At 34.5% G+C, this 12,251-nt stretch overlaps 2 protein-coding genes across 2 annotated transcripts; both read right to left on the reverse strand.

Moving 5' to 3' along the window:
- Positions 1–904: 904 nt before the first annotated feature.
- Positions 905–6,824, reverse strand: LOC111488538 (putative leucine-rich repeat receptor-like protein kinase At2g19210). Its single transcript, XM_023136321.1, has 12 exons — positions 6,080–6,824; positions 5,276–5,781; positions 4,501–4,645; positions 4,335–4,406; positions 4,158–4,229; positions 3,993–4,073; positions 3,730–3,896; positions 3,385–3,614; positions 2,542–2,668; positions 2,391–2,465; positions 1,548–1,737; positions 905–1,459 (listed from the first exon to the last, which is right to left on the reverse strand). Exons 1-12 carry the CDS (start codon positions 6,787–6,789, stop codon positions 1,066–1,068), a joined length of 2,769 nt encoding a protein of 922 aa, XP_022992089.1. The 5' UTR covers positions 6,790–6,824; the 3' UTR covers positions 905–1,065.
- Positions 6,825–10,628: 3,804 nt separating this feature from the next.
- Positions 10,629–11,125, reverse strand: LOC111488758. The gene is made up of 2 exons (XM_023136694.1): positions 10,966–11,125; positions 10,629–10,862 (listed from the first exon to the last, which is right to left on the reverse strand). The coding sequence occupies exons 1-2, from the start codon at positions 11,084–11,086 to the stop codon at positions 10,747–10,749; spliced, it is 237 nt and encodes a 78-aa protein (XP_022992462.1). The 5' UTR covers positions 11,087–11,125; the 3' UTR covers positions 10,629–10,746.
- Positions 11,126–12,251: the final 1,126 nt, after the last annotated feature.

Consider the following 12,251-nt stretch of genomic DNA (forward strand, 5'->3'; position numbering starts at 1 on the left):
AAAAAAAAAAAAAAAAAAAAAAAAAAGTATATTAATGGCATTTTTGTAAATAATAGCTGATATTTATCCGAACCCTAACCACCATTATGTTTCTTCTCAAGTCTCATGTCACCCTCTTTCTCCATTATTGACAAATTCGTTCGAAGTATTTTGAGCGTTTTTTCTATCTCCAACCATCAAAATTTGCTTTCATATTATGACTGTCTCCTTCAATAATTTTTTGTTCAAATATGTTATTGTGACAAACAAGTTGACGTGCAAAAAAGACACTGAACAGCCATCGCCTAACATGAAACGCTCCAACTCGAGCATCATTTTAGACATAGGCATAAACTCTTTAGAAATTTATGTGAAATTTGAGCAATGGGGAATAGAAATTCAATGGCCAATCTGTGTATAAAGCCAAATTTGACTTGGTTTTCAAGGGATGGAGAATAGAGGAAAAGTAAGCATGATTGAGGGCAAAATTGGTAATGAGGAGACAAATGGCATAAAATAAGTTTTAATTAAAAGACTATTTGCCTTATTCTTCGAGGTCTCACACCAAAGCACTTTTAAAGTCGAGTAAATAAATTAATGTTTTCGGCATGCTGGAGAAACATTTAACTTTTCTATTTTTCTACTTTTCTATTGACTGACTCACTTGAATCAATTGAAGGAAATTTTTAGAGGAAGAGTTGCAACTCTACAACACTCGGGTGGTATCGAGGTTCGGTTGATTTAGAAAAGAGATTAAGAAACTGTGCAAATGGTTGAATGGTTGAATTGATGACTTACAACTTTGATCATGGTATTCTTTTCAATACCCTCAAAATGGTCCACCATAAAAGTTGAAGTAAAAAAGATTAAATATCTAAAGGTTGCTATGTAATATCATCGACATATTTCATATACACCATATACGTAATACTCAGTTCGATTTTATCAATTTTGAGCCAAATCGAGACCCGAATCAAACCATTCAGTCTAGTAAAAACAAGAGTAACTAATGACAAAATAGATCGGTTTGGTTTCGGTTAGTCCGGTTTTGGTCGGTTTCGAGTCCTAATAGGTTTTATGTGTGGACTACCTTGGAGAAGGAGCTATTTCAGATTCTGAGAGGACTCTAGTGGACATGACACGAGTTTGTGTTGAAGTACTTTGATGGACTGCCAAGCACTCCTCGAGCTCCTCCAAAACATGGCTCATGTCCGGCCTCTGTAGAGCATTTGGCTGTGTGCACGACATGGCAAGTTCTATGAATTTCCAAGCTGAGTTTTTGTCAAAATCTCCTCCTAACTTGGAGTCAACAATGTGTTCAATATATCCTGTTCTGATCATAGATTCCACCCAGTTCAATATATAAAAGTTCCCCTGAGAAGATTTTGTTACTGCAGATTGCCCGGTAATCAGCTCAAGCAAGATAATCCCAAAGCTATACACATCACTTTGCTTATTAACATTTCCATGACTATGAGTTCTGTGTATTAACCACATAAAAAATGGATACTCAAGTCAATAAGAAACCGAAGTGTTGAGTATTCAAAAGTTCTTAAAACTCTACTTACATAGGATCGAGATATCCTGGAGTACCAGCAAGACGAGTTAAAAGTCGAGATTGATTTTCAGTTGAAAAAGTTCTGGATAATCCAAAATCAGCTATTTTAGCATGCATTGTCTTGTCTAATAATATGTTCGCAGGTTTTAGATCTCTATGAATGATGGGGGGTTTGCAGCCTTTGTGTAAATACTCCAATCCTGTAATATGCATAGTGCAGGCATGCCGCCCAAATTAAAAACACTTCATATAATCATGGTCCAAGCCCACTCCTAGTAGATATTGTACATTTTGGCTCGTTACGTATCGTCGTCAGCCTCACAATTTTAAAACATGTCTACTAGGGAGTGGTTTCCACACCTTATAAGGAATGTAAGGTTTTTAATAACCGAGGCACACCGCTAACAGATATTGTTCTAATTGGGCTTTCCCTTTTAGGCTTCCCCTCAAGGCTTTAAAATGCGTATGCTAGGAGAAGGTTTCCATACCCTTAAAGGTGTTTTGTTCTCCTCCCCAACCAATGTGGGACATCACACGTTCCCCTCTCCAACAGATGTGAGACCTCACAACCCACCCCCTTTGGGCCCAGCGTCTTCGCTGACACACTGCCTGGTTCTAGCTCTGATACCGTTTGTAACAGTCCAAGTCCACCGCTTGCAGATATTGTCTGCTTTGGCCCATTAATATCGCTGTCAATCTCACGATTTTAAAACGCATCTACTAGGGAGAGGTTTCCACACCCTTATAAGGAATGTTTCGTTCCCCTCTCCAACCGATGTGGGACCTCACACCTAGCTTCAACAAATTGGGGAGATAAGATATAAACAAATGGATTTTGATTTTGCTTACTAACCCCGAGCTGCATCCACTGCAATTTGAACTCTTCCAACCCAGCTAAGAGAATTCATATTTGAGTTTGTATTTCTGTCTGCATGGAAAACACATAATGTTAGATTAAAAGTGTATCTCAATGGAGAATGCAGTGTATTCTACAGAGTACTTACTTGATACATATTGTTCTAAACTGCCATTAGCCATGTATTCATAAATAAGTGCCCTGTGATCGCCTTCATCACAGTATCCAAGAAGAGAAACCAAGTTGCAATGATGAAGAACCATAAGAAGTTGTGCCTGCATTATTATAATAAATGTTTTACAATTAATATGATATATAATGAATGAAATAAAGCAGTGGCAATCAGCTTAGCTTAGCTCCTAGTTTAAGTGTGGTTGCATGTGAGATCCTACGTCGACTAGAAAGGGGAACAAAGCTTTTCTTATAAATGTGTGGAAACCTCTCCCTACTAGAGAAGTTTTAGAAATTGTAGGCCAATGGCAATACGTAATGGGTAAAAGCGGACAATATCTACTAGCGGTTTATTTGGGCTGTTACAAATGGTATCAAAGCCAGATATCGGGCGGTGTGTCAACGAGGACGCGGGGCCCCCAAGGGAGGTAGATTGCGAGATCCCAAATCGGTTAGAGAGAAGAACAAACCATTCCTTATAAGGGTGTGGAAACCTCTTCTTAGTAGACACATTTTTAAAACGGTTAGGTTGACGGCGATATATAATGGGCCAAAGTGGACAAATTCTACTGGTAGTGGGCTTGGGCGGTTATAAATGGTATCAAAGTTAGACACCTGGTGGTATGTCAGCGGACGTTGGGCCCCCAAGAAGGGTGGATTCTGAGATCCCACATCAGTTAGAGAGGGGAACAAACCATTCTTTATAAGGGTGTGGAAACCTCTCCCTAATATACGTGTCTTAAAAATCGTATGATTGACGGCGATACGTAACGAGCCAAAGTAAACAATATTATATGCACGTTGGCAGTGGCATAAGCACCTCTGCTTGAAATTCTTTGTAGCCTTGTTGTGATGTTGGTGAAAGCACCTTCACAGCAACCATGGTTTGTTGATCTTCAAGAACACCCAGAAAAACTTTCCCAAATCCTCCTTCTCCAATAACCACTCTAAAGTCTTCAGTAATACTTACAACCTCCAAATAAGTGTATCGTCTGTTCTTCAATCTTATTGCTCCTGATCTTTGCTTCCTTTCAACCGAATTATTATTGCCTGAGGAAATTCTAAAACTTCAAAATGTAATAACAACAATCCAGGACCAGGCTGTTTACCAAACAAACACCAAACACTGAGTGAATAAATAGAATAAGTGAAAGGAAGAACATGCCTTTGTTGGTTCTTCTTGTATAGATAATCATTATAATCACTCCTCCCAAGAGTACCAGGACAAGGGCTGCTATCACGCCGCAAAAAATAGGAACTGGAATGGCCAACTGCTTCTTTCTGTGCAGGTTGCATGGAGGCGACCAACAGAGTTCAGGATTTCCTTCCACACTGAATTAAATCAAAAAGAAGAAAATGAAGTCCTCTAAGTTTGTGGCTGTATTGAACTTGAATGTTCAAAATAAAGATAAATTTAAGGAAAGAGACCTTAAAACTAAAGTTCTATCTTTGGACTTCTGGAGAAGAGTTTCAGGTACTACACCAGTGAGTTTATTCCCACTCAAATTACTGCATGCATGAAATGAGAAGAATATAGGTTACCCTGTAATGTATATTGAAACAATGTTATGTTTTTAAGATCAAATGACGTACAGATGTTGCAGTTGTGGTAATAGGCCCAAGAATTCTGGTATTCCTCCTTTCAACTCGTTATAGGATAGATCTCTAAGAAATAACAAGAATCATGACAGTATTAAACATAAATGTCGCAAGCAGCTCAATTATAGTCAAATCAGAGGGTTTTTGGAGCATGAAAATTGAAATAGTTACATGCAGTTGATTGCTGTAAGAAGGGAGATGGGAGCTGGGATGTCTCCCATCAAGTTGCTGTTGCTTAAGTTACTGCATGCCAAAACATAAATTTGGATATCAGTGACAGATTACAGAAATTTGAACGCTTGATTCAGTGAGTTTTCTGGATGAGAAAGTACTTAACAGTGAAATAATTCTAGGCCAAGAAGGGGGGTTAGCGTTATTGCTGCAAGTCAATCCCTCCCAGGAGAATGCTGGTGGTTCACAAGGATCTCCCTGCCAATTTTTACTCAACTTGTAATGGCTCTTGATGTCCCTTATTGCATGCACTGCACGAAAGTACACGTATTTATGAACAATTGTAACGGTCCAAACCCACTGCTAACAGATATTGTCTTTTTTGGGCTTTCTCTTTCGGGCTTCCCCCTAAGGTTTTTAAAATGCGTTTGTTAGGGAGATGTTTCTACACCCTTATAAAGAATGTTTTATTCCCCTCTCAACCAATATGGGATCTCACAATCCACCCCCTTCAAAGCCCAGCGTCCTCGCTGACATTCGTTCCTCATGGTTGAAGAGGGGAACAAGTGCCAACGAGAACAATGGGCCCCAAAGGGGGTGGATTGTGAGATCCCACATGGTTGAAGAGGGGAACGAGTGTTAGCGAGGACGCTGGGTCCCGAAGAGGTTGGATTGTGAGATCCCACGACGGTTGAAGAGGGGAACGAAACATTCTTTATAAAGGTGTGGAAACCTCTCCTTCGCAGACACATTTTAAAAACCTTCAGGGAAGTCCGAAAGAGGAAGTCCAAAGAGGACAATATTTACCAATGGTGGGTTTGGATTGTTAAATCAATACTTGGTTGTAGCCATTTCTTGGAATGATTCGATGAGGTAAGACTTCGTTTGAATCTAAGAAAGTCATTCCAAATGGACGCTAAAGAAAAGGAAGAGGACCGTACCATCTTGGGAGAAGGTGAGTGAATTAGTAGTGTCCATGGTACAGAAAATCTGAATGGCATTAAGGATAGGAGGGAGGGAAGAGGCAGAGGTTGCAGAAATTGACAATTTATTAACTTGGTTAAGAACCACATCATAGACTTTTGAGCAAAGGGATTGTGGGGTGAGATATTGGAGCAGTTTAATGGAGCTAGTGATGATATGAACATCGTTGAATGTAATACTCATTTCTCGAAAGTGCCCAGATGGAAGCTTCTCAATCTCTGCAAAATGAAAGCAAAAGTAATACCGAGAATTACTCCCTTGCTTAGGCGTCCAGGTATACTCCAATGGAAAGCTGGAATTGGTGGCACGACATGCCGTTTGCAACAGAGCCGGCGGCAGCTTGTGTGGATCATCGTTGCTCTCAGTTATAGACGCCTCCGTTGACACCAATATCGAATTATCACCAAATGCATCATCACATTCGTAACCTTCCCAATATCGATCAAAAACATCTTGCGGGTATCTGCATTATAATTAACCAAAAGGGTATAGCCGGGTGGCTTTAAGAAGTAGACTATATCATTGCATGAACGTATCCTAATTATAATGAACATATCCTATCCGTATAGTTTCATTCAAATCTGCCATGACATAGCCTAATCATATCATTTTCTGAGCATATCTTAGTAATACAGTTACATTATGTGTATCGGATCCTTCTCGTATTCTATCTCAAATATATTATCGAATACAACATACGTAAGAGTTATCATACCATTCGCATATCATAACATATGCATACAAGCAGAAGTATTGATTACCGAATTTGTTTGGTGCCTCCAATGTCCCACTGTGCCCAAAGTTGCAAGGGTTTTGCGTCGTTACTGGGATCAGTTGGGTAAAGGGAGATGTCCAATGGTCGTAATTCCAAGGCAGAAATGTAAGGCACTCCATTCACGATTCCAGTGTTAACCAAACAGACGTCCAGATAATCCGTGCCGCCGGCGGAATTGGAAGAAGAAGGAGGAGTAACAGCATCCAGAGTTAGACTACTTAGTTTTATAGTAGTCCAGAAGTTCACGCCCAGATACAGGTCAAAGATCGGGGTGGTGTTTAAGCCGTCATAATCGCCATACACAAAGGAAGCTCTGATCAGATATCTTTTACTACTGCTCTGTTCTTTCATCTGGTTCTGATCTGGTGCAAGACGATAGCAATTCCTTGTGCCGTTTGGAAAGCTTCTCAAACTCCAGTATTGTGATGCCAAACCCGCACGAAGCTTTGGTGATATTTGATAGCTCATTCCTGAATCCATCATATATTTGTCAGACTTATAATCCAACCCAGGCCATGTGCTTATCGTGTCTTCAGATGCGCCGCAGTCGATGTTGATGAAACCATCCACCGATCCTTCTTTTTGCAGCAGAGAAGCGGCGAGAAGGCAGCGGCAGTGGAAGCCCATCGCCAGAAGACATACACACGCACACACCACAGAAGCTAAGCGCGATTCCACGCCCATGCCCATGCCCATTACCAAGGAACGTAAAACAACCCAACTTCGCCATTTTTGGGTCACTAATTATTCTCTCTATATAGAACCAAACTTCATTGTTCTTGAATTTCCACCCTTAATTTCGAATCGGACTTGCTTGACGGGCATTTCTTAAACTTCACTATCAAATTCAAGTCAAAAAGTTGAGACTAGGCTCGATAACTTCCCGGTCCCTTGTACCATATACTGGGTCGTCTATCACTTTTTACCTATTTTCATTACAGAGCCGGTTAGTCTAGCCTTTGATTTCGAGTTTCAAATTTTAAGCCGAGACAATTTGGATAAGGGAAACTAGACTTTCTTCTTTCCTAAGCTTCAAAACTCAGCTATTATTCCGAGCTAGCTGCACTAGTGCACGTGTCTAGTTCAGTCGTTTACCGATTCTTTCTAAAAGACATTATAAATAGAAAACATGAAAGTCTCACGCTCGAGTAGTCGGCTTAACAATAATGACATTTGCCGTTAGTTTCAAGTCTTGAAGAAGAGAACAAAGCTAGAGAGACTTACGAAGGCAACTTTTAATTACTATCGAAGTTTAAAACACGACAACTTTTAGAATATAATTCTAAATTATCTGGATGAATATTAAGTAGCATGTTAATCCCTTAACTCAACAATAATTATTTTTTGAATTTATAATATTGAAATTTGAATTTTTTTAAAATAAAATTGATTGAATATTATATGATAATTTTACTTATGAATTATTATTTAATTTATCAAGATATTTTTATTTTTTCAATAAAAATTATATAAAGAATGAAAACTATTATTTAAAAATTTCTTGGAAAAAAATAATTAAAAGACTTTTAAAACATGGAATGCAAGAGCCTCTCTTTATTTACTCCTTAATATAAATAAGTAATTAAAATTAATTAATCAATAATAATTTTTAGAAATACTTACTCACTCCTAAAAATAAAAAAATTATTAAATCAATTAAAAATATAACCTGTACCAATTATTTAAAATTAAAATTTTATATAATTTTATTAAATATCATTTATTTATTTGAAGATAATTATTAAAATTATGAGTAAATAAATTCAAAAATCTAAAAGGTATATTATACGTAATATATTTATTAATAAATAAAAATTAAACTAAAATCTAATTAGTTAAAATTATTTTAATAATATGACAAAATAAAAATGATATGAATAACTCTCCATTAATTAATTATTTAAGTAATTAAGGAACCAAACAAAAATATTATTTATATATATGAAAATTTAAAAAACATTTTTAAGAAACATAAAACACATTTATTTTTTAATTTAAAAAATCTAGGGTCGAGCGAACCCGTCCATACTATGCATAAAGAGAGTAGCTCTTAAAGAACAACACGACGAGGTGTATACTCAGGTTGGGTCATACCGATCATAAAAGTGAGATTGAGTTGGATTATGAACCCTATTTTTAGTTTTTCGGATTGACCTGATCCAAAAAGCTCAAACTCACTAATCAAACTTAATTTTTTGTTTTTCGGAAAAAAAAAAAACCAACTAAAAAAACTTAATACAACCCAACATAACCTTAGCATTACGTAATTCAGGTTGTCTAGGTCGGGTCATATGAACACCATGACTAAACACATTCCAACACACAATTTAGAGTTTAATGTATTTAGATTAAAATTTGAATTTCGATTTAATACCTAACGGTACTGATGTTCTCTTGTGGCTTGAACGTGTTAATACACCAAGGATACACATTCACATAGCATACGAGTAACCACAGTGGTTTAAGTTTAAAAACTCATACAACTCGTCAATAATTCCAATCTTTTGAGTCTTTGACCCGATAATGCAAGGTTAAATTATTAAAATAAAAAAAGTATATTTAGACAAAAAATTGGATATAAAATGGTGAGACGAATGACTCGACTCCATACAATATGGAGAAAAACTTGTGCGTTCGACTCAAATATTATACCGTCAAATAATATAGGTTCTATACACCGTTTTAGGTCTCAATTTCTATTCAGTATTTTAACGTATTTAACTCAAATATTAATTTTAAAATGATTATAAACCGATCAAAAATAATATTATACCATTTAAAAGTATAGAGATATTTCTAAAATAAATAAAGGATTTTGCTTATAATTAAGCCATAATTCATAACTTAATTAAACTTTAAAAAAAAAAAACTAACAACGAATAAGTTAATAGAATAATTCATTATTCAACTTTTTTTAATTAAAAATAAAATTTTAATATATAAAATATTTATTTATTTCGAAAGTAATTCAATTTTAATAATATTTTTAAAAGCTATATTCCAAACTTAAAATTTAGAATAAATAATAAAACCATTAATTATAAAATTAAATAAATCGAAGTAATAATAAATTCGAATTAATTCGGGTCATCTACTTATCTTCCATCCAAATAAGTTATAACCCAATTCAAGTTGTACAGGTTTAGTTGATCGGGTTTTTCAAATTATTAATTTTTTTTTACCACCAATAAATTAACCCATTAATTTAACTATGATTCCCTCCTAATTTATTTTTAAAATCACATAAAAAACAATTAACATCATCACCAACTAAAGCATTAGGTTAACGTCATCGAACCAAATTAGTACAAGTAGATTGATAGCCGTATCCGTCGTTGAACATAATATGAATCTAATTAAAAAATTAATCTTAAACCAGCTAAATATTTATAATCAATTAGCGATTCAAATATTCGATTTAAATAATTGAGTTTAATATTTAATTTAATCAGTTTAAATAATTGAGGTAACGATATATATATATTTATTTATTTTATTACAACTCATTTTTTATTTTATAATATAAGTTTAAAAGGCTTTCTAAATTAGGAGCCAAAATTTTAAAAATAAATTCAAGATATTGAATCCATTTTAGTTGAAGTATTGAGATACGAAATCTATTAAAATATTAAAATATTGTATGAAAATAAGGTGTGTTTTTAAAAAAAAATATAAATTTGGATGGAATTGAAATTAAATAAAATTTATTAATTTTTAACCCTAAAATTAATAATAAATTATAAATAGTTTAACATTAAAATATCTGAATTTTTAAATTCTTAAATTAATTTGCTTAAAATTAGAAAATTAGTTTCTATTGTTAATTTAATTAATTTTTTTTTTAAAAAAGTAAATCTTTTTTTTTTTTTTCATTTGTAACGTATCTGTTATTGAATGGATAATAATATTATTTTTTATTGAATCAAATTAATAATAAAAACTTATATTATTTTAAGATAGGTTAAAAGAAATATAATGAATAAATTCAAAAAATACCCATTAATATTATATATATATATAAAAATAAATTATATTAATATTTATGATGTCATATGGGTTAAAAGATTTTTTTTAATTGATTCTTACAAAAAAAAAAAAAAAAAAGTTTGGTAGTGATCTAATATTCTTACCAAGCAAAGCGAAAAAATGGATATGATCTCGGACCTCTAAAATCAAAGGCTTTGACTTTTGATTTGACTAAAATAATTGATTTGATTTAAATAGGGTTCATAATAGGTGTCTTGTTTACTCGGGTTTGAATTCTAATTACTTTTTATATAAGAAAGAAGAACCATTTGAATGAGAGCGATTACTTTCCAAATCGTTGCGTAACAATTTTCGGCTAAGGATCGATATGAATCGGCTAAGATTTTTACTTATATTAATGCATGGAAATATATTTGGTTCGAATGCTGAAAATCAAGTTATATATTAATGAAATTTCGTGAATATTTTAACAATTTTAATAATATATTAAAAACCTTATATCATTTAATACAAAATGAAGCATATTATTTTCATGATTTTATTCTTCACTTAGAATATCAAACTGCTTCATTAGACATTAACCAAATTAAAATAAAGCTAAATTTTTGTTTGCATGGAGAGAGTCTCCTTATTCCTAAAGCTTCTCCCAAGCTCAGCAGCAAGTTTTCATGGCGACCCATTCTGAGATGAAGTCTGAATCGGAGTAGCGCAGCACCGGCAACAGGATCCCGCCGGAGCTGGCTCACAGCACACGCAGGCCGGGCATATCGGTGGCCTATTAACTGCATCATCACCAAACTCAAAAGCTTAAATATAAAAACTCAAACAAGACAATCGATGGAAAAAATCAAATGGTTATTAAACGGAGCCTTAACAAATTCTCACCTTGTTGCAGAAGCGCACGTGTAGCATTGGCAGTGGAAATCGTCATGGGGGAGAGAACCATGGCGAAGACAAGAACCGTGACGAAAATGGAGATAGGAGAGAAGTTATGTGTAATAGCCATGGTTGAAATTTGAAGAGTTATCAAGAGGTTGATATGGGTATGTGTTTATATAGGAAGCCATGGGATATCGAAATTGGCCGAAAGAAGAAGCGAAATTAAGTATATTTGTACAAATTTGACTCTTTTTTTTTTTCTTCTTTTCGCGTTGCATAGTCCAACTTTTCATCCAAATCTTCTAATATTGTATACGAAATGAATCAATTTTGATGGGTTGGGACTCAAAATTCTAGTAAATCTATTTCGCTCGACTAGAGTTTATTTTGCTTTTATATATATATATATATATATTTATTGGATTTTACAGCGCATAATGTAAATAGATGTGAAAACAACGTACATCATATATATATATACATCATATATATATAGTGAATTATATATATATAGTGAATTTTACAGAATAGATATGAAAACAACGAACATCATGTATATATATATATATATATATATAGGATTTTACAGCACATAATGCACATCGATGTGAAAACAACAAACATCTTATTGTCCGTCCATACTAGAAAACCCTAACGCATAATTGTATTAAATTTGAACAGACATTACTCTTCCTATTTCAAAAAATTGGTTGGATATGAAATTTGATGTGTAGCCTTCGTCTAGTCTAATCCTTTATAGTATGGTTTGAGAAGAAGTTTTGAACAGTATTCATTCATTTTTATATTAACTTGATGTGAGATTCTACGCCGATGGGAGCGGGGAACAGATCCATAGATCTCTCTAGTAGATGCATTGAGTGAAGGTCGGGAAGGGAAAGTCCAAAATGACAATATCCCACTGGAACGTTGGACCCCAAAGGGTGGAGATTGTTAGATAACTCATTTCTTATAAAAGTGTGGAAACCTCTCCATTAGCTCTGGGCTTGAGTCATTACAAATGATATTAAAGTCAGACATCGAACGGTATCCAACGAGAATGTTGGGCTCCAATGAGATAGATTGTGCAATCCCACATTGGTGTGTAGGAGATTGTTAGATAACTCATTTCTTATAAAAGTGTGGAAACCTCTCCATTAGCTCTGGGCTTGAGTCATTACAAATGATATTAAAGTCAGACATCGAACGGTATCCAACGAGAATGTTGGGCTCCAATGAGATAGATTGTGCAATCCCACATTGGTGTGTAGGAGATTGTTAGATAACTCATTTCT

Source organism: Cucurbita maxima, unplaced genomic scaffold (genome assembly GCF_002738345.1).
Source record: "Cucurbita maxima cultivar Rimu unplaced genomic scaffold, Cmax_1.0 Cma_Scf00013, whole genome shotgun sequence".
NCBI lineage: Eukaryota > Viridiplantae > Streptophyta > Magnoliopsida > Cucurbitales > Cucurbitaceae > Cucurbita > Cucurbita maxima.

Excerpts from the sequence above, each read along its gene's own strand:
- LOC111488538 (XM_023136321.1), bottom strand. The coding sequence starts at position 6,789 with ATGGGCATGGGCATGGGCGTGGAATCGCGCTTAGCTTCTGTGGTGTGT. Across the intron at positions 1,738-2,390 it reads TGCAGTGGATGCAGCTCGGG|GATTGGAGTATTTACACAAA; the intron begins GTTAGTAAGCAA and ends TGCATATTACAG. Across the intron at positions 1,460-1,547 it reads CCAGGATATCTCGATCCTAT|AACTCATAGTCATGGAAATG; the intron begins GTAAGTAGAGTT and ends GTTAATACACAG.
- LOC111488758 (XM_023136694.1), bottom strand. The coding sequence starts at position 11,086 with ATGGCTATTACACATAACTTCTCTCCTATCTCCATTTTCGTCACGGTT. Across the intron at positions 10,863-10,965 it reads ACGTGCGCTTCTGCAACAAG|TTAATAGGCCACCGATATGC; the intron begins GTGAGAATTTGT and ends GTGATGATGCAG.